The sequence below is a fragment of the Diospyros lotus genome, chromosome 2 (assembly GCF_014633365.1).
Source record: "Diospyros lotus cultivar Yz01 chromosome 2, ASM1463336v1, whole genome shotgun sequence".
NCBI classification, from domain to species: domain Eukaryota; kingdom Viridiplantae; phylum Streptophyta; class Magnoliopsida; order Ericales; family Ebenaceae; genus Diospyros; species Diospyros lotus.
In genome coordinates, this window is record NC_068339.1 from 6509405 (window position 1) to 6532177 (window position 22773).

Consider the following 22773-nt stretch of genomic DNA (forward strand, 5'->3'; position numbering starts at 1 on the left):
TATAAGATTTTGTGCAATAATTTACATACAAAATATAAAATTTTACATATAAAATTCAATATATCAAAGAAATATAAAATTTTGTATTAATCAACTTGTAGATTACCCAAAATCCTGTATAATAATAACTTATTGTAATAATTTAAAAGTGTAAGGGAGTTTTTTTGATGTAATCGAAAACACAAAAAGATAAAATCCTAAAGGTGGAGGGTTTTATATAATTTACTCAAATAATAATGAAAACTTTAGGTATATTAATTTGGTGCTGGGCTATTTTGGGTTTCGTTGGGCCCAGTTTTGAGATGGCTTGGTTTTTCTTAGGCCCATTGAGGTTTTTTTATTGTGCTTTCTTTTGCGTTGGTAATTATCTCTTGTTTTTTTAAAAAAAAAAAAAATGAAACGAGAACTAAAGGGCCATTATTCAACAAAAAAAAGCCTTGCAAAGGGTATAGAACACTACCCTTCCAAGCTTTTATATTAACTTAAGAACATGCTACAAAAGCAGCAATTGCAAATCCAAAATGCAGGACGCCACAGACAACAACACAGGAAGAGGAGGAGGAGGAGGAGGAGGAGCTCTACCCTAGCATGTATATATGCTTATATTACGTTGATTAATCATCTGAGTTAGGTAGGCTTTGTCACTCTTTCTCTCTGGATTGTAGTTCAGCCATTGACCATTGTGATGGTCTTCTCTTCTATATATCCTGGCTTCCAATAAATCTCGGTGTGTTTGCCCTTCTTCAATTTATCATTAATTATGTAGTGTTTTATTTAATTTAACCCAAAAAATCATGGTAAGATTCAAACTCTACTTATGATATATTAAATAATAATATAGAATAGAAAAAGAAATAAAGACATGCATATAGACTTGCCAACAACCAAAAAAAGGACATATATAGCTAGGGTAAGCACTTATACGTAATCCCAAAATAATAATAATAATAATAGTGAAATATTTATGCATATATATATATATATATGTATATGTGTGTTGTCGGTTGTGCGATAAAATAATACAGAATACAATTATTAATATTGCATAGATGTATCTTCATAGTGGATAAGATTGCAAAATTTTATGTGACATAGGCATGATAGGTTTATTTCATTATAAAAAGAAAAAATTAAACAACCAAGTGAAATATTTATGTATATATATTCAAATACAGATGTATATGTATGTTGTCGGTTTTGTAAAATATAATTACCAATATTGTGTAGATGTATCTTCATAGTAGATAAGATCACAAAATTTAATGTGACATAGGTCCGTTTGTTGCAACTTAATTAAAGAAATTATAACTTCTAACTTCTTAGATTATAGCTTCTAAAACTTAGAATAAGTTGTGAATTTGTTTGCTGCAACTTCTTAGAAGTTGTAGTTAAGTAGTTGTGGTGTTTGATACCATAAGTTGTAAAATAACTTATTTTTGTATAATTATCCATAATACCCTTAGTAGTTATAGAATGATAATTTAAAAATTAATTAGTGTATATGTATAAGTTTCAAGTGTTATAAAAAAATTAATTAAAGTATGAAGAGAGAGGAAGATGGCGAGAGAGAGGAAGAGATATGAAAATAGAGATGGGGTGGAGAAGAAAAACCCATGATTGCGTAGACAAGAGGGTAATTCTTTGTTAAAAATAAGAGTAAAATTGTCATAAAAATGTAATCATTTAAGCAGAAGTTGCAAAAGTTGGAGTATCCCAATTTTGAAAAAGTCAGCTTCTACTCCTTCTAAAAACTAGTAGAAGCTATAAGTTAGAATTCTATAAATTAAAACAAACACTACATCCCAACTTTTTTGAAGTTAGAAGCTAAAAGTTATAACTTTTAAGCTGCAACAAACAAGCCCATAGATAAGGTAGGTTTATTTCATTATAAAAAAGAAAGAAAAATTAAACAACCAAGGCACGTGGACTACTTGATTCGTCACTTGAGCACACGAAACACAGTACATTAACTTTCTAGACTGGAAGCAACTCTTTATATATAGAAAGCAAGTCTCTCTAAATAGTGTTGTGTGAGACAAAAATTTAAAAAGAATTAAAAGTCTAAAATAATATTTTAAATTAAAAATATAATTTTTTTCTTAATCGAGAGATCCCACACAATGTGTAAACTGATAATTTTGGCATTTACAAATTGTCTCAAAGGTCCCATAAAAAAGATAGACATTATTTTTTGAAAATCTTAATAAAATGTCAGTACCAACATGATAAATATTATTTATTAAAAATTTTAATTTTAAAAAGATATTAGAATATTAAAATAAATATCATCCATACAAATCTCAAACCAAAGAAATTTAAGATTACTTTATTTTTTTTTTATAAATAAGTAGACATTCATTAATTATAAGAAATATATGTCTCTAATATTAATAAAAATTATATTCTATAGTTTTTAGTATGCTCAATGTTTGAATTAAGTATTAAATTATTTGTGCAAAGATTTCTCCACGCCCTTCGATTATTTTCTTTCTTGCAATCTTGGGTAGCATCAAGTCTAAAAAAAAAGTTTTAGGACAACATTAAATCTTGAGATGAAAGTTTTAGACTTTGGTGACATTAGATCTTGATACAAAGACCTCAAAACGACGTTAAGTCTTGGGACAAAAGACTCAAGGCGATATTAAGTTTCAGGACGAAGGTCATAGGATTGAAGGAAATCTTGTATGATATTATGAGTAAAATTGAAAATTTCATATTTATTAAATACGCATAATAAATTTAATCGTACAAAAATCATACTCATAGTACATACATACATACACATGCGCGTACGTGTATAGGATGAAATTAATTAAGTTGGATAAGTGCACGTACGTTCCTGCTGACAGGAAAACACATTTATTTTAGAGTTCTTATATTTGGCGCCATTGCTTGTGTGAAGAATTTTTATTTTTTGAAAAACTTTTAAGAGTATCAACCATATTAGTAAATTAAATGTTATATATATATATATATATATTTATACAGATTCTTGAGATGACCCCTTGCATAGACCCGCCATTCATACTCTCGGTTTTGATAGAGAAAAAAAATTACATGTATGAAATTTTGTTTCACTGCATAAAATGAGAATCGAACTTACGACCTATCGATAAAAATTTAGCATATCATTTATCTGATCATTTAACCTATATCCGGAGCTTATTTATACAAATTCTCATAAATATGAAGGCAATGAAGTAGCGATATGGACACATTTGAAATAGGATGGTGAGCTCTTGTGCACCAGAGATGCAGAAATATAAGAGTAAAAGAAAACATGGAGAGAAAAAAAGTCAACTTAAAATATCAAATCAACCAATACTTCTATCTATCATTACAACTCTTATAATAACCTCATTCTTTTGTGCTTATTGATAATTGTCTTTTATATACTTATTTTGGTCTATAAACTTAGCATTTATACATTTAATGAGTATAGTTTTTACTTGATTTAGTTCTATATATGGTTATGTAGATGTGGAGCATGTGTTGAAGATAATTGGAACAAAAAGTGATGATGATGTCACATTTTTGGAGCTAAAATGGCAATAAAGACAAGGTCAAAGGTCCATTCGGGGTCGAGGATGATGATGTCGTAAAGCACTGGAAGAATAACGTCATTGGTGAAGTGTTGAAAATCAAAGAGAAACGGCTCATGATCTTGTCACGCAAAGCATTGTGTGGTAGGGTCGTCGTAAGAATTGTATTCTGTGGCTCACGACCTTACTGCGGAAAGTATTCTGTGATAAGCCCGTGATAAGATTTTCATTATTTGACTCACGACCTTATCGCGGAAAGCATTCCGTGGTAAGGCTGCAGTAAGGCTTTAGGCTTCACGAAAAAGGTTGTTTTGAGCCCGTTTCCTTTCAAATCAAGTGGAGATGGGCTCTCTCAAGAGACACAACTTTGAAGACCTAAAAAGCATTATATAAAGAAAGATTCTTAAGAGATTTAGGAGTTTTTTGAAGGAGGAGAAGACGACAAGTCGAGGAAGAAAAATGATATTTTCTTTAAGATCTTCGGTGTTGGTTTTATTTTTCTATTCTTTCTTCTCTCCAACATCATGAACTCCGTTTTTATTATTCTTCCATTGGTTGAAACTATGTTAGGCTAAGTACTTTGTGACTAGGGTGATTGATGAAACCTAATTCAATGATAGTTTAATTAAAAGTATTTGAGTTTTATTATATTCTTGTCTTTCGATTTGATCGTTTGTTATGCACGAATTTCGTTTTGATGTTTGGCCGCCATTAGAACGTGTTTGTGATTTATATTGCTTTCGAGAGATTCAATATAGATTAGTACTTGGTAATAAACGACATAAGGTTTAATAATAGGTAGAGATACCGTTATGCCTTGTGAAATCTTATTTTGATGATCTTATTTTGTTTTTTCCATTTAGTGAGTTAGTTTTAGTTAATATAAAACTTACAGTGAATATTCTTTTAATTGTGTGTGGTTTATTAAAGCTAATAGTGGTTAAAGTAAGAATTAAAAACTAATTCTCATGGAAACGATAATCTATTCATCATTATATTACTTGTTATGATTTCGTTCACTTGCAAGAAAGAATACGCGAACACTTATTGAACGTAAGAGATTTGTACCAAGCATATAATTTCGTAGTATGTGTCATTGCATCTTCATCTCCTGCCCACGTTGAGTATTTCTTATCTTACTCGACGTGAATGTATCAAGTATACATATAAGAGGTATTTATTAAAATAAACAAGATAAGAAACGTCAATATAAGGTTAGAATATTTTTCAGATCAAAATATGGAATGGTCAATATAAGACTTAGAAAGCATTTCAAAATTTCTATCAGAGTGTTTGTTAAATTTTTTAAAATTTATTAATAATTATACTTTTTCTTTTTATATATTTGTTAATGCATACGATAAGCACTAAGTTAAGAGTTTTTTTTTTTTACCAAAATATCTTTATTACCAAATTCATTCAAAATTATTTGTTAACATCAACAACAAATTTATAATTAAAATAGTATTTTATGATTAATATGAATTATCAAAAAAATTAAAAATAAAATTAAAAATAATATTTTATTTTCTAAATCCATGTTTAAAAATTGATTTAAAAAGAGTTTAAAAATAGAAATAATTATTGTTGGAATTACAATAATTCCACCTAAATAATTAAAAATGGCCAAAACATATTTTCATAATAGTTAATAAAATATAAAATTAAATAAAATAATTTAAAAATTGGTGAAATGAATTGTATTAGTTAATAAAATATATAAAGAGAGAAATTTAAATTTTAAAAATCAACAAAAAGAATAATGTCATTTAAATTTTAAAAATTATCATAATATATAATAATTTAAAAATATATTAAATAATATTAATTATAAGACTTAAATAAATAAGTTCTTTTAATAAATTTAAATCTTTAAAATACATTAAATGACATTAACTATCATACAATGAACATATAGGTAATTGAGACTTATCTTAAAAGAGTCAGATAAATTTATTTGAGGGGGAGATTAGATAAATTATATTGAGATAAGAAGTCACGTGAGAGTTTTTTTGAAAATGGTCAGATAAGTTTAATAAACACGTTGAAAATATCAAACATCTGAAATACTTTTCATATATAACATTTCCTTCCTTTTATCTTAATTAATAAACACCCTCATAATGTATAGACCCCCTTCCCCCAGTACAGAACCCCCTTTCTCTTCCCCCTCCAAACACGTATTTCTAAAAAATATACATATATTTTAATTACTAAAAATATATATTCCAAACTTTATAGAAACTAAATATATATTATATTTCAAAAATATAGAGAACTACACATTTATAACCATAAAGATATATAATATTTTCAAAAATATACAGAAAAAATATTTTTTGATTAGAAAAATATATTTTCTTAACTTTATACATAAACTAAATATATATATAGTTTTTTTAAAAATTATTTTAATTTATCACTATACAAATTAACAAATAGTCAAACCAATTTTTTTTTCTCTTTTCTAATTTTGGTAAAAGAGTACTAAATATTGAGATTTCAAAAGTAGGATGCAGATGAGCCCTGCGAGATGTAAAAGTTTAGTTGGTTTGACGGGTAATGTTATTTGTACAATCATTTCGGCAATTAATTCAAAATTCAATTTATCGCAATATTTTGGCACCAAAATATCACAATAAATTGATCCAGAGAATCAATAATTTGAATACTGACTCATCTTCCTCATTCATTCTCTTTCTTTCTCTCTCTCTCTCACACACACAGTCTGCTCCCCCTCCATTATCACCGGCATTTCCACCCATTGTTGTCGTCAACTTCACCTCTACTCACCCCTTGCTGACTTTCTGTTTCTCACTTTCTCCCATCGTCTTGATACGAGCAATTGATCAAACTTATCTTTTATAAAATATTCTTAAGTTGTAATTTGTTTATAACATTGCTTAATAAATAAAAATATGATATTAAAAGATATTATAGTAATATTTAAAAAAATATTAAATTATCTTATCTATGTATGCGAGATAATTGTGTGTGCCTAAAATGGGGAAGGGGTGGAACAAAGGGAAAAAACTGCGTGTGAGAGAGAATGAGAGATAGAGAGTAGGCAAGGGGTAGGAGCAGGTGAAGCCAACGATAACAATGGGTGAAGATGCCAAAGGCAACGACAAGGGATGGGATTGTGTGTGTGTGTGAGAGAGAGAGAGAAAGAATGAATGAATGAATGGAGAAGAATGAGTAGGTATTCAAATTATTAATTGTTCGGATTAATTTATCGTGATATTTTGATTTTAAAATATCGCGATAAATTGAATTATCAAAACGATTGTACAAATAACATTACTCCTCAAACTAACCAAACTTTTACATCTCACAAGATTTATCTGCATCATACTTCTAGAGTCTCAATATTTACCAAAACTAGAAAAAAAAAATTAGTTTGACTCTTTGTTAATTTATATAGTGATAAATTAAAATAATTTTTGAAAAAACTATATGTACATATATATATGTATGTATTTAGTTTATGTATAAAGTTAAGAAAATATATTTTTCTAGTCAAAAAATATTTTTTTTGTATATTTTTGAAAATATATTATATATCTTTATGGTTAGAAATGTGTAGTTCTCTATATTTTTAAATATAATATATTTTTAATTAGTTTCTATAAAGTTTAGAATATATATTTTTAGTAATTAAAATATAAGTATATTTTTTAAAAAAATGTGTTCAGTGGGTGTTTGGGAGGGGAGCCTGTACATTATATATATGTTTGTCATATTTGCATCAGATAAGATAAGAAATTTATGTCTGGGAGAGGGGGTGAGTGTGTACATTATGTATATGCTTGACACGTTTGCATCGGATAAGATAAGAAATTTGCGTCTGGAAGAGGAGATCGATCTATACATCATATATATGTTTTGAGACCTTTGCTTTGCATCGAATAAGATAAGAAATTTACGTCTTGAAGTTGGAATCGACCTAATGTATATGTTTTGAGACATTTGGGTCCAACAAGATAAGAAATCTCCAATGAAGACAGGAAATCAAGATTGTCCGTCACCGAACACCAATAATTTAAGTACCCTTCCTCGTAATTGTCCAACAAAACCAACCTGCCATATGACACAACCACTTGTTTTTATGCAGACCGTGGGTACCACTGGGCCAATTACAGGTAAGCTGAAAACTACGAAATTCCCTTTAATAATAGTAGCGAAATTCCCTTTAATAATAGTAGCATTTCTTTTATAAAAAAAAAAAATGTGTAATATATCTCGGGTTAGGACCCGTATTTATAAAATTGAAAAAATTCAAAAAAGTGGGGATACTTGAACAAACACTAGGAAACATTTGGTTGGCACCCAAAGGTTTTAAAAGTTTAAAAATTTGGTGGGGGTGCACCTGATCATTGGAGCAAGCAAGAAAAAAAAATAAAAAGACGAAAAGTATTGACTTCGTCTCGAGCCCCCAATATCAATAAGGATTTGTTTACTGCCTGGGTTTCTTTTCGTGTCCCACTTCCCTCGTGGGTTTTAAATATAAAATTAATTTAAATAACAGCACATAAAAAATGACTAATTGATGCTCACACACTCAACAGTCACGCCCGTCCGTCCAATTAAACTAAGCAAGCACCAAACCCATTTCATATATTTTAGGCTCCATGAGTTGGGTTTAGTTTAGTTGATCCAGATCTCTGCATTATTCCGCGTGAGACCATGTGCGATCTGGGACGGGCACTATTAATCAATAAATAGAAACGGATATTTAATTTTATATTTGTTATTCCCGACTACAACAATAAATTTATATATATAAGAGATCATCTTAAAATGACACAAGGATGGCTTGTCCAAACGATGGGTAACTATGAGGGATTGATGACTCTTGGGGTGGAGCGACACTGATGGATGAGTCTCTTGGGGTAGAATGACAGTAATTGATGAGTCTCTCTGGGTGAAGCGATAGATGACTATCTCCCGAGGGTAGTAACAACGATGGATGAATCCCTCAGGTAGGTTGATAGCAATGGATGAGTACCCCGGGTTGGTTGAGAGCGATGGATGGCTTGTCCAAAGAGAAGATCAGTTAGGGGTGCGGGTGAGGATACCGCCACAAGTCCTTCGATGCCTAAGTTAGCCTCTCGAAAGTATAGAGTAGTCAAATGCAATAAGAAAATGTAAGTGTGAGAGATCGTGTACCGAATAAGGAGGATAACCCCTCTATTTATAGTGATGAAAGAAGGAAATATGAGTGACCTCACATGGGGCACCCCTAGGTAAGGTTACTTGGGGGTGCCCAATGCCTTCAGGTGACGGTCACCCGAGGGTGTGGGCGTTGGGCCACATGCACACACGAGACTACGCGACTGTGTGGGCTTGGGCATGCGCATGGGTGTCATAGTGGTTGCGTGGCTGGTTGTAGCCATGCGTGCGGGGCCTTCAGCCTAGCCATGTGGTGTTGTCTCATTTTTTCGATTCTTTCATTTATCTTCGTTAATCCACATCGTCCATTTATTTTTGCAAGGCATGTCAATTGCTCCCTACTCTTTTGTTCGAGTGTCTCGAATGAAAGAGTATCTAGCCTTGTTAATCTCATACATGTCTTATGTTTACTTCTTTCACTTTTAGCTCTTCTCCATACACTCGACTTTTCAAGTCCCCATGTCATTTGTAATTTTGGCATTTTCATATTTAAACTTCCCATAAGCGTTAATGGCGCAAAGATGAGGAGGTATGCCTCGCATGACGTGTTGAAGCTTTTACTCTCACAACAGGGGTCTGTGCATTTAGGTCTTCATTCTCTGGAAGCGTAAACACAATTCCTTCATGTGCTCTCGGCTCCTAAGATGGAGAAGGCTCTGAAGCGACAGGAAGGATCAGAACAACTTATCCTGATGGACCTCCACGAACTTCGCAGGGGGTCACCCATTTGCACGCTTAAGCTGAGAGTTTTTTGCTTACATTCAGCCCAAACGATATTTGTTTCATTCCTTACATATCCTCGATATATACTACCATTCTCTGGACTCTTAGATATTACATTTTTTCCCTTGAACATATGATGTCATCGTCATACGACCTTATAACTGGTTCTAGATCTTATCTCCTTTGGGGGCTGCCATCCTAGAAGCCTACTAGAAACTGCTCATTGAACAGGCTCTCGAGCCTCGACGCCACTCCCCGCCCTCATCGGACCGCTTTCATTAAGGGTTGGCTCTGATACCACTTGTAACATCCCACATCGAGCTATAGGAAGGACCATAACAACTTACCCTGATGGATCTACATGAATTTCTCAAGGGGTCACCCATCCTTGAACTTTTCTAACTTAAACACGCTTAACTCAAGAATTCTTTGTCTACATTCAGCCTAAAAGGTATCCAGTTGGTGTTATTTCCTTCTTTACATATTCTCGATATATTACCCTTTTCTGAACTCTTGAGATATTACACAGGGTTGCATGGCTATGCGGGGCTGTGCGGTTGTGTGGACTTGGGCGTGCACGAGAGTGCTGTAGTGACTGCGTGTGAGGGGGCTTCTGCCTTGCCACATGGCATTGTCTCATTTTTTGATTCTTTTATTTATTTTTGTTAATCCAGTTCATCCATTTATTTTTACAAGGCACATCAATTACTCATCCATTGATGTTCTCGAGAGACTCATCCATCGCTGTCGTTTCACTTTGAGAGAGTCATCCATTGCTCCCGATAGTCACTTAGGGCCGACCCTGAGATTTTAAGGGCCCTAAGCAAAATTTCTTATGGACCATTTATAACTATATTTAAAAATAAAATTAATACGAATAAATTTTTTTTATTATATAAAATTGATAATATTTCATTTTAAATTTACTCTTTAACTTTTTTAGATGAAAAATCAACAATTAAACTATTATAATTAATTTGTTCCAACATATGTTTTTCAATAGACACCATCGCCAATCCATTAATGTAGATTCACAAATAACGGGGGATCACAAAATTAATTGATAATTTAAGGGTTAACAAAAAAAAATCAAAAGATATACTTGATAAGTCACACAATGGGATGATGAGGACGAAAATGAAATCGCTGAAGAGAATGTATAGTTGTGAAATTGGTTGGATTGAGGATCTAGGCCTATGGAGATTGATGGCAAATTCCAGTAACAATGGATGGATAAAAAATTAAGAAGGAGAGAAATTGAGGAAGACGATGGAGTCACGGCCACTACCAGACACAAGAAAATAGTTGTGATATAATTATACAAATGGGAGATTGAGATTAATTAAAAATACATAAAATAGTTGTGAGGGGATGGATGTCAGTGCCAAATGTATGAGAATGAGATTGATTATTAATAAAGAAATGTGAGAGATTGAGATTAATTAAAAATTATAGTGATATTTAAGGGATTAATTATTGATAAATGAAAAGTGAGAGATTGAGATTAATTAAAAATTTACAATGATTTGAAACGGACATGGGACTCTACATTTCTTCAAGTTTTAAATTTATTGTTTTTAATTAATTTAAAATTTAAAAATTTAAATGGGCATGACCCAGGCGACTGCTTTGTTACCTATGTTCAAGATCGGCCCTGTAGTCAATCCTTGTTCGGATATATAATTCACACACATATCATCTTAAAATCATCTTAAAATAATTTTTTATTTATAAATTTATTATTGTAATTGAAGGACAAGAATTGACCACGACTGTGGCGAAACCAACAAAACCATAAATTAATAAAAATGACTAATTGATACTCACACGTACACTCACGGTCACGCCCGTCCGTCCAATTAAACTAGGCAAGCACCAAACCCATTTAATATATTATTTTAGGCTACATGAGTTGAGTTGAGTTGAGTTGAGTTGAGTTGATCCGGATCTGCACTATTCCGCGTGAGATCATGTGCGATCTGGGACGGGGCACTATTAATCAATCAATAAATAGAAACAGATATTATTAATTCTATATTAAAACAAAAACAATTTTTATAAATATATATATATATATATATATACAAAAATCACCTTAAATTAAACGAAACGAAACGAAACGGGGTTTGTCTTGTCTTTGTAAGGACAGAGGCGGTGCATCCATTTGGAGGAGAAATGAAGTGCTGATTACAACAAGACGGACGCAAAAACGTTGGAAACAAGATATCATCAAGATGTCCAGCCATCTCCAATTTACAGAGCAAAAACCACCTCCAATTCCATTCTTGTCCAATCCCTTTTCCTTATCCTTTCTTTCCATATTCTTCATATTCCTTGTTATCAAATGGCTCCATCTCACTCCTACAACTCGCAGCAAAAACCGACCACCATCGCCCCCGAAGCTCCCCATCATCGGAAATTTCCACCAGATCGGCTCGCTGCCGCACCGTTCACTCCAATCCTTGGCCGCCAAACACGGGCCCATCTTGCAGCTTCAGCTGGGTAGTGTTCGAACTCTGGTCATTTCATCGGCCGATGCAGCCTGCGAGGTCATGAAAACCCACGATCTCGTCTTCTCAGACAGGCACCTCACTCCGACTATTAAGAAACTCATGTACGACGCGAAAGATGTCTCCGTGGCGCCCTACGGTGAATTCTGGAGGCAGCTGAAGAGCGTTTACGTGCTCCAGCTTCTGAGTAGAAAGAGAGTCGAGTCGTTCCACAGAGTGAGGGCGGAAGAAGTGGCCCTCATGGTGGAGAATATCAGGCGGTCGTCTTCTAATTCCTCGCTGCCTGTGAATCTAAGCGAGCTGTTCGTTTCGCTTACGAATGATGTGATAAGCAGGGCGGCTTTCGGGAGGAAGTACGGCGAGGGAGAAGGCGGCGAGAAACTCAAGCGGCTGTTGAAGGAGTTTCTGGAGCTGCTGGGCCGGATCAATATCGGGGACTGGTTTCTGTGGCTTCGATGGGTTGGTCGAATCAATGGGGTCGACGCTGAAGTGGAGAGGGTGGCCAAAGAGCTGGATGAGATCCTGGAGAGTGTAATCGAAGAGCGTACGAGGTTGAGAAAAGAGATCCATGGGAGAGATGATGAAAGTGAAGGATCGGATGATTTTCTTGATATTTTGCTTGGGATATACACCGAAGAAAACGCCAGCATATCTATTGATAGAGATAGCATCAAATCTCTTATCTTGGTCTCCCGTTCCCTCCCTCTTGGCGCTTATCTGTTTTGACATATATAAAATGTTTTTAACATACAAGCAATTAAACGTTGAAACAAACAAACCCTAATTATCAGGCTTATTGATTTGTTCTATGATTTGTTGCAGACGACCTTCGCAGCCGGAACTGATACTACATCTGCGTTCCTGGAGTGGGCAATGACGGAACTCTTAAGAAACCCTAGAGTCATGAAAAAGGTGCAGACGGAAGTGAGGGAGGTTCTCAAGGGCACGCCGGAGATAACCAACGATGATTTGGAGAAAATGGTTTATTTAAAAGCTATGATCAAAGAAACTCTCCGTTGTCATCCTCCGATTCCACTACTGGTCGCGAGGGAAGCAAGAGAAAACGTCAAATTGATGGGCTATGACATCGATGCCGGGACGACGGTCATCACCAACGCCTGGGCTATAGGACGAGACCCAACTCTGTGGGACGAACCGGAGGAGTTCCGGCCGGAGAGGTTCGAAAATTCTGATATTGATTTCAGGGGGTACGACTTCCAGCTGATACCGTTCGGGGCAGGCCGCAGGGGCTGCCCGGGAATATCGTTTGCGATGGTTGTTAACGAGCTTGTGTTGGCAAATTTGGTGCATAAGTTTGAATGGGAACTGCCTGGTGAAGCCAAGGCAGAGGAACTGGACATGGCTGAATGCCCTGGCGTCGCCATCCACAGAAGAAATCCTCTTCTTGCTGTTGCCATTCCATGGCCGTGCCAAGTTTAGCAAGGAGCGTCTTGAAGGTCAATACATCTATTCTTAGCTTTCCGCTCTTTCATGAGGCTTATTTTCAAGATTGGTACTGTGTCATAATTATCTCCTTAACTGCGTTCAATGTTTTATGTGATCTGAAAAACTTTTTTCTTTGGTCTTATTTTTGGAAAATGCTACACCAATCGAGAGTTAGACAATGGGAAATTCTATTTACAACCATACGTTTTGCTTTTCACAACTCACTTTTAATATTCCTTAAATACCTTGAAATGAAAACTCATATTTGCCCTTTATTTAAATATTCGACGCTCAACCACCAATCATTACTCTTCAAGCGCGTTCACTCACTTTCTCGACCACGATCACCATAGCCACTTTACTCACCCACTGAATATCGCACAACTACTATTATTCAACACTTAGCATTATGCAACCATTATTATTCAATATCAAACATTGCTCAGGCCAGTTCTCCTCGCCATAACCAATTACCAGTACTATCAACAGTTACTACTAGCGATGGAAGATTATTATCCAGCGATGGAAGATTATTATCCACTATTATTTACATAGAGTTTGACGAAGAAGATAACGAGTATTCCTGTTTCGGCGAGAAACAACACAATTTACAACATCTATCACTAGTTCAATAACATAATTTACATATACATAAATGAGGGATGAATTAAAAAAATAAGATTAATTAAAAAATAAAAAATACGCCTTGAAACCCACCCCGAATCTTAGGGTTCGGGAGCTAGGGGATGCCCCGAACCCCGGGGTTCCGGGGCTAGGGGATGCCTTGAATCTCGGGGTTCGGGGGCTAAAGAATGCCCCGAACTTCGGGATTCGGGATTGGGAGATGTCCCCGAATCTCGGGGTTCGGGAGCTAGGGAATGCCCCGAACCTCGGGGTTCAGGGTTAGGGGATGCCCCTGAACCCCGGGATTCGGGGGCTAGGGGATGCCCCGAACCCCGAGGTTCGGGGTATTCGGGGAACCCCGAATTTCAAGGTTCGGTAAGCACCCCGAATTCATAAATTCGGGAAAAATCAATTCTCCCGAATCCATAAATTCGAAAAAGTCATTTTTCTTGAAATTATGAATTCGGGAGAATGCAATTCTCGAACCTTTATATAACATATTATATAATTAATATAATATTATATATGTTATATAATAATATATAATATGCATACTTTGCATTCTCCCGAACCTCAGGGTTCGGGAGAATGCAAATGTATATAATATATTATATGTATTATATATTTATGTATATTATATTATTATACTATTATATGTTTTATATATACATATATATAACTATATATATTATAACTATATACATATATATAATAATTTTATATAAATCATTTCAAATGTATATAAATTATTCCGAATTATCGCGCCGCAAATATTTGGATTAATATTATATTTATTTTTTCTTGAATTAATGTTACTTTAATTTTAATTTTTTTTGAGTTAAATACAAATCGTAATAAAATTATATTTATTTTTATTTATTTAAAATTTATATTAAATTTATGACATTTTATTTTAAATTAAATAAAATTAATTTAAATAAAATATAACAACAAATACTAAAATAAAATATTATTACAATGGATAATATTATTAAATAAAGTTAATGAAATATTATTATAATGAGGTTCGGGGAAGCCCCGCTCCCCGAACAACGAGTTTCGGGGGGCTGGGACTCCCCGAACCCTGCTATTCGGGGGGCAGGGGCTCCCCCGAACAACGGGGTTCGAGGGAGCCCCAGCCCCCCGAAACTCATTGTTCGGGGGTTGGGGGTTCCCCCGAACGCCCAGGTTTCGGCGGTAACCAAACATCAGCCGATTTTTGGGAACTTCGGTGAGTCCAACACTATCGCTTCTATATGAAATCAAATTAAAAGGCAAAATTTTTACTTGGTTATGCGATTTGGGGGACTTTAACAAGTTGGATGAGACAAACAAAGTGGGCGAGGCAAGCAAAGTCGGCGGCGCTATCACAGAAGAAGAAGAAGAAGAAGAAGAAGAAGAAGAAGAAAAAGAAAAAGGAGAAGAAGAATAGACTTTGATGCGCGTGGGCTTAATTTTTGAGGGTTGAGTATGTGGAGGGTATATTTGACATGTAAATGGTTACAAAAAGTAATAAGTGTGACTGCAAATAGTAAAATTTAAAATATTAATTAGACTGGTTACGAATAGCAAATTTTATGGTTGCAAATAGAATTTCCCTTACACAATTTGGTGGACAACTCTCTCTCTGATAAAATTACAAATTTATCCTTACTTTTTCCCTCAAATTTGCTACTCTACTTCCTCTTCTTCTTCCTCATACTCTCACATTCTCTCTCTCTCTCTTCTCTTTTCCTCCACCATTGTTCGCCGCCGTGGCTGTTCTCACCGCCGCTGTAGTCGCCGCTGCATCCGCATCCGTCGCCTTTCGTCATGGACGCAGCCGCCTCCGCCGCTGTTCGCCTCTTTCGTCATGTGGGTTTGCTTGCTCTCATAATATTAATATATATAATCTTATGTTACTGATTTTAAGAAACATTATCTTAATCAATAGCCTTTCCTTTTTGTTCTTCTTCTACCTCCTGGGTATATCGTATATATGGCTGCTTTAAGTAAGTTGTGTTTTTGCTTTGAGACCCACCTTTCGTGTGTAATGTGTTTGAGATTGAAATGTTTTAATTTTTGGAATTTATTTTTATTTTTAATTTTTTGTGTTTAAAATAAAAATAATTATGAAATTAAATATATAAATTCAAATTTTATTAAAATAGGTAAAATTTGGACTTGATTATAAAATTTATTTGTGAACATTCCTCACATCGCCATTAATATTGGCCATTGCCAAGAATTGAAAGCTAAACTCTTTTGAATATAATTTATTTTATTTCTTATTTTATTTAAATTATTAAATATAATATGTTTAGTTAATTCTTAATCACAAAATTAATTTTAAAATCCCATATATTATGTTTGCATTGTAGAACATAAAAATATGTCTATACAGTTTTTTTTTTCTTTTTTCTTTTTTTACAATAGTTATTTTTCACTTTAATAAAGTTATTTTTTTTACTTTAATATTTTAAATTTAAAGATATATTTATTCATAATAAGAAATCATTTGAACTTGGTTTTTTTCTGTTTTTTTTTTCTTCCTAATCTCTTCGTGAATGGAACGAGTTTTTAAATCAAAAATATATTTTTAATATTACAAAATAACTGTGAATTTTCGTTAAAATTATAAAAATAACTCAAAAATATTATTTTGTGTCTTAAAAAGAGAAATGTTTTGAAACTGTCAAAACGGTGCCCCGATTCCGTACATCATGGGCAGCGGTTCTTAGTTGACAACACTTAAAAATGAATGATTGTTCAGTTTATTAGATAGATAAACGGCGTAAGGAACGAAATTATTATTTTACCCAATGGACCAACCCATGTCTGTGCACTGCATCTTGGAAGAGAGTGGACAGACCAACCCCAATCCCTCCTAAGGGAAAACATGCAATCCAGAATTAATTATTAACGGCTGTTACGCAAATAATCCATCCATACTATTATAGAATAATTTAGTGTTACGAATCTTTCTTAATAAAATATGTTTTATATATTTTATTTAAAATCTTTTATTTATTCTACAATTATAGAGCACTTGGCAGACACACACGTATATATCTAGAAATTTATTGACCTAACGTCAGATAATGCCCAAAAATGATTCAGTGCCTATTTGGAAATGTTACAAAATTATAGGGGTATTAAAAAAAATTGGTGGATCGCGAAAATTGCCCGCACCGAACTGCGCAGCTTTTTAAAGAGGTAATTCAGTACGGTTTGAAAAATCTTCAAATCATGATTTTTGCAATTTGGAGGTTGGCAGTTCGGTTTGAAATCGAATCGCCCGATTATATTTTAATTATATTTAATATATATACAATATAAAATATAAAATGAAAAACGCAACCCCAAGGGAGTGTTTGACTCTATTGTTGTTAAAATCCTGATTTTACTCGTATGATTTTACGTTTCGGAGACCCCCAAACAATTCAAATCTCATGTAAAATATTATTTGAGATGAAATTCTATAAAATCCCGATTTTAGGTGTATAATTTTACGCTTCAGAAACCCCCAAACGATTTTACGCTTTAAGTATAAATTGTAACTTAAATCTAATAGAGAATATTTGAATCATCCTCTAAAGAATTTTAAACTATATTTTGCCTCTAAATTGCCTATACCAACATGTTAGTTTTGAGTTATATTTTGGAATCATCATTTTTTAAGTTATAATAAAGAATAATCAGGTTATTAAATGATATTGATTTATTTTTTATAAAATTATATTATTATAAACATATATTTATAAAAATTAAAAAATATTTTTAATTGTTTCTAAAATCTTACGATCCGATTTTATGAACCCTTTTTCGATCCCATTTAAAATCTCGATTTTAACTATCTTGTTTAACATACTAACCCTAAATTCCCAAATCACCTCTTTCTCCCCTTCTTAGTCTCTCCCCATTTTTGTCTGTCGATGTCGGCGACGCACCCCCTGTTGCACCAAGTCTCTCACCGACAAATCCATGCCCCCACCGACCACCGCTGCCACGCACTTGGCCCTGACCCACCCGCCCCCAAACACCGAACGAGGCGAGAGCAACGAAGCTTGCGACAAACTGTAATACCCTTGATAAGTTATGATAAATATTATCAATTTAGAGAATATTTGTATATGAAAAATTTCATAATTGCCCTTGAATTAATGAGAAGGCCCATAATATGAAGGATGCCTTAGGAGGGGCAAAATGGTAATTTGGAGTTTCATCCCATAAAAGGGTAAATTATTTTTGGAGAAATTATTTATATTGGAGAATTTAATTATTGATTAAGTGTATGGATAATTAGGAAATTAAAATGGAAGCCAAGTATGGTTAGATTTGTGACATTTGGCAAGATCTCATGGAATGAAATTTAATTTAATTTGAGAATAAGAAATAATTTGATTAAGTGTAATTGGTGACACTTGGCATGATCTTGTGAAGCAAGAGTTGGATTTAAAGAAATTCAAAAAAAAAAGAAATTAGTCTCTCAAGCATTAATGAGAGCCATTATGGAGAGAATTAAAAGAAATTCCATATTAAATGGAAAATAATCATGCATTTATGTGGGAAAATGGTAGATTTAATTAAATGCCAAAGTAAATTGAATTATATCTTTTAAGAGCAATTTAAATTAAATCAAAAAGAAAAGATAATAGTCTCCATTAATTGCTTGAAAAGTTATGGATTTAAATTAAATGGAAAATGGAGAAATTAGTCAATCTTGAAATTAGTCATTATTTATTAATTGTGAAAATGGGAGAATTATGAGAATTAGAGATTGATACAATGGTTGAGGATTTAATCTCCAAAGAAAATCAAAGGTTGATATTTAAAAAGACTAAGTCTCTTGGATTGTGTTTCTTTAGAGACTAGAGATGAGTTCTTTTAAAATCAATGGCTAAGATGTAATCTTGAAATTTGGCATGAATTGAGTAGAAAAGCTCTATAAATAGGGAGTTGAGAATTTAGTTCAAGGTTTTCCCACTTATGAAGAGAAAGAAAGCAAGAAGAGCTAAGGTTGGGAGAAGGAAGAAAAAAGACAAGAAAGGTAAGCCTTATTTCCCTCTCATGAAGTAGCCTTTAATTTTTGTGTATAAGAGCTAAGGTTGTGTTCTTTTTCTTAAGGTGATTAAAAGCCAAAGAGAGAGTCTTGGCAAGTGAAGGCTTGAAGCTTCAAGAAATAAAGAGGTAAGGGATAACCCCAAGTGGTATGGGTTTTGCTTGCATATGTACATGTTTTTAATGAGTTTGCATATAATGGTTTTATTGCATGTTTTGTGTTCTAGTGGACCTATGGCCATAAGGAGGACTAGTGATGAGAGAGAGGTTGGTTGGTGTCTTAACCTAAGTGGTTATGAGGGCATGTAGGACTACCCATTATATGCATTGCATTTACATTACATGTTCATATTCTCATGTTTCATATACATTTGCATAGCACCCTTACTGAGCATTGGCTCATAAGGTCATTTGACCTCTATGTAGGTGGAGAATCATCTAAGGGAAAAGGAGTTTTGCAAGATTAAAGGTAATGAAGAAAGGAGAAATGCATGTGAAGTGTATGTATTTTGTGGGTTTAGTGAGAAATGTTGTATTTATTTTGTTAAATATGTAATGAATGCTTAATATGAATGTATTGTGACAAACTTGAATGTTTTTGAAGCCTTTTGTAGTGTAAAAGCATTATGAAAATTTTGGGTTTTAAAAGAAAAAAAAAATATTTTTTTTAAAAAAAAGGTTGAGGCAGTGTGCTAGCCTAGGAGGGCGCGCCTGGGCGCTGCCGGGTGCGGTCGCGCGCCAGCATGCACGCGCGCGGCCAGGCCGAGAACGCGTGCAGCCTATGCGCGCGCGGGGGGCCGCGGCCGCGGCTGGCTGCAGCATGCCCCCTGCTGCTGTTTGTTTTTATTTTTTATTTTTTTTTGTTTAATTAATTATTTCTGATATTTTGTAAAATTATGAAATAAATTATGTTTAAGTAATTAAATAAAGAAGTATTTTAGCCTCAAAATTAATTATTAAATTAATATAAATTTGAGGCAATTGTGGAAATTTTTTTCTATATTTTGAAAATTAAATAATATAGTATTTTTCTTAAATTTTGAAATGAGTGAGGATGCTTTGAGGTTTGTATTTCAAAATTAATTTCCTAATGGTTAGAAAATTATGGTATTTTGAAATAATTAAAGAGAAAATCAATAGAGATTTAATGAGAAAAATTTATTTAAATTTTTTCCAAAGAAATATCAATCCAAATATTTTTCAAAGGAATTGGAAGTGAGATAAATGGGTTAATGGTTGGGGCAAAGAAAAGAAAAATTATTTTTTTATAATTAAGGTGTTATGCCATAATTTATTTGAAGCAAGCGAGTTAGTTTGTTTCTTTCGATCTTGAGAAGTCATCATTAGCTCTTCGTTAAAGAGCTTGAGAAGAGTGACACTTGTGAGGTTTCGAGTTTTATTTTCGCAAGGTCGTTTTGATAATTCCCGAACCCTTGAGTGGAGCGAAGGGAGGGCAAAACCTAGTTCCCACCTAGGTCGTTTCCCGTTGAAATGTAGCCGTCTTTTCATCTTTGCCCTAGCGTGTGAATAGTAAGTTGGCTATTTGTGAATAACACCCGTAGGTGGGAGCGAGACGTTACACAAATCGACATATCCCCCCGCTGGCCGTCGCTACCACGCACATGGACCTGACCTACCCATCGCACCCAGACACCAGTCGAAGCGAGAGCGACGAAGCTTGTGACGAATCAACCCCCGTCGCCCGCTGCACCAGATCGATTCATGACACCATTTCAATCAAGGTACTACAATATCTTGACTAAAATAAGATGGGTTCGAAGCTTTTATTATTTAGAGTAAGTCTTAGACGATGAACGTGTGTGGAAGCTTAGTGATGGTGAACTAGATTGAGAGTTGTTATATTTTTAGCAAATCGCGAAAATCGAATCGCATCGCACTGCAATCTGTAGTCCGATTTGATGCGATTTCTCCTCACCAAGTCAGACCAATCAGTTTGTTTATAGGTGCAAACTGCATGTGCGGTTCAATGAATTTTCTTGGCCCAAAATCAGTCAAATTGAACCGTGAACACCCTCTACAAAATTAGATCAATAATAAATCATAATTAAATCAATCAATCGCACACGAACACATAATTTAATATGAAAAACACAAATTGAGAAAAATCACAAATAAAAAGAATAAAATATCACTAATCAAATATTGATAATATAAAAGTGATATTAACGCCCATATACTCTGTGTCTAATTTATAGATGAACACAAAAAATTATTTATGGATGAACACAAAAATTATATTTTGATCAAAAGATAATACGTGAGGATATTCTTTTAGATGAAATAAATCTCACATAAAATTAAATTTGACAACATCATAATAGAGTTAAATTTAAAGTTATAGTCGCGATCAAATTAACAAACTCAATAATAAATAAATACAAATTTTGAGTTATAATGGTCACAGACAATAATGCCAAAGAAGAAGTGCTTTCACACAATAATTTTATTTTTTGTTTTTACCAACCAGGCCTATCAATAAATGGTCTGTTGTAGTTGTAGAGCCCCACAGCCGGCGGCGGTCCGGCCGACAGAGACTCGGCAAACTGCTGGTGCATCCGTGCAGTGGGGTTGAGAAAGTTCCACCAAGCATGGTCATCAGGGTGCCTCCACAACCACAAGGGAACACAACAATCCCCCAATGTCCCATGTTCCCGTTCCGCTGCAACCATTCACCCCGTCCTTAAAAGATTTGTATATGCGTATGCCCGTGGCGACCTCAGAGTTAAGCTACGAAAGCAACAGCACAACCCCACTAATATGTGGCTCTACTGTTTTTCTCAGCAGAATGTATGTATAAGGACATGCCCCCAGGGCCTGATGGTCCTAACTACTCCCTTTAGAGCTTGCTTTTATCATAGTTAAAGTATTATTCTATGAACGAAATCAATCAACACCAAATTTCTTAATTTACCTTCTATGCCATCCATTGAGACTAATAGTGTGGGACGTCATGAGGCGACGTAAATGGCATCAATTTTTTTAATTTACCTTCTATACCATTCGTTAGGACTCGATAGTGTGGAACGTCCACAAAAGACGTAAATCCCAAGGAGGACATGCAGAGAGAGAGAGAGAGAGAGAGAGAGAGAGAGAGAGCGAGGGATCTACCCATGACCAGAAAATGACAAAGTGTAGAGATAGAGAGCAATGAGATTGAGTAGGAATGGGATTATTAGAGTGGGGATAAATTAATTAATCATTTACTCGTAAATCTAGTCAAACCTCACACGTACACGCCCTTTTCGGTCAATGGCATTCGAGCAAGCACACTTTTCTGAAATTAATATCACCGTCAAATAAAAAAAAATTCAAATATTAATATCACTAAACAAATAAAATAAAATTGAAATTAATATCACCATCAAATAAAATAAAATTAAATTCAAATATTAATATCACTAAATAAATATTAATAATAAAAAAATAATATTGATACACCCAAAATATTACTAAGTAAATATTGTTATAAGAAAAGTGATATAATTATAATTAATTTTAGAGTATTAAACATCTATTTATATAGATAAAATCATTTATAGAGGTACACAAAAAATTATATGATGATCAAAAGATATTTTATTAAAATATTTCTTTACATGAGATAAATTTTACTTAAAATTGAATTTAACTAATATTTTAATTATAATCAAATTTAAAATCATAATCACGATCAAATTAAGAGTCTCAATCTCAAT

At 33.7% G+C, this 22773-nt stretch overlaps 1 protein-coding gene and 1 long non-coding RNA gene across 2 annotated transcripts; both read left to right on the top strand.

Moving 5' to 3' along the window:
* The first annotated feature begins 11572 nt into the window (after window positions 1-11572).
* On the top strand, window positions 11573-13594 carry LOC127795124 (cytochrome P450 736A117-like). The gene is made up of 2 exons (XM_052326582.1): window positions 11573-12634; window positions 12770-13594. The coding sequence occupies exons 1-2, from the start codon at window positions 11672-11674 to the stop codon at window positions 13385-13387; spliced, it is 1581 nt and encodes a 526-aa protein (XP_052182542.1). The 5' UTR covers window positions 11573-11671; the 3' UTR covers window positions 13388-13594.
* A 5208-nt stretch (window positions 13595-18802) lies between these two features.
* On the top strand, window positions 18803-19625 carry LOC127795832 (uncharacterized). The gene is made up of 3 exons (XR_008021877.1): window positions 18803-19046; window positions 19124-19186; window positions 19464-19625. It is a non-coding gene; the product is annotated as an uncharacterized LOC127795832 (long non-coding RNA).
* Window positions 19626-22773: the final 3148 nt, after the last annotated feature.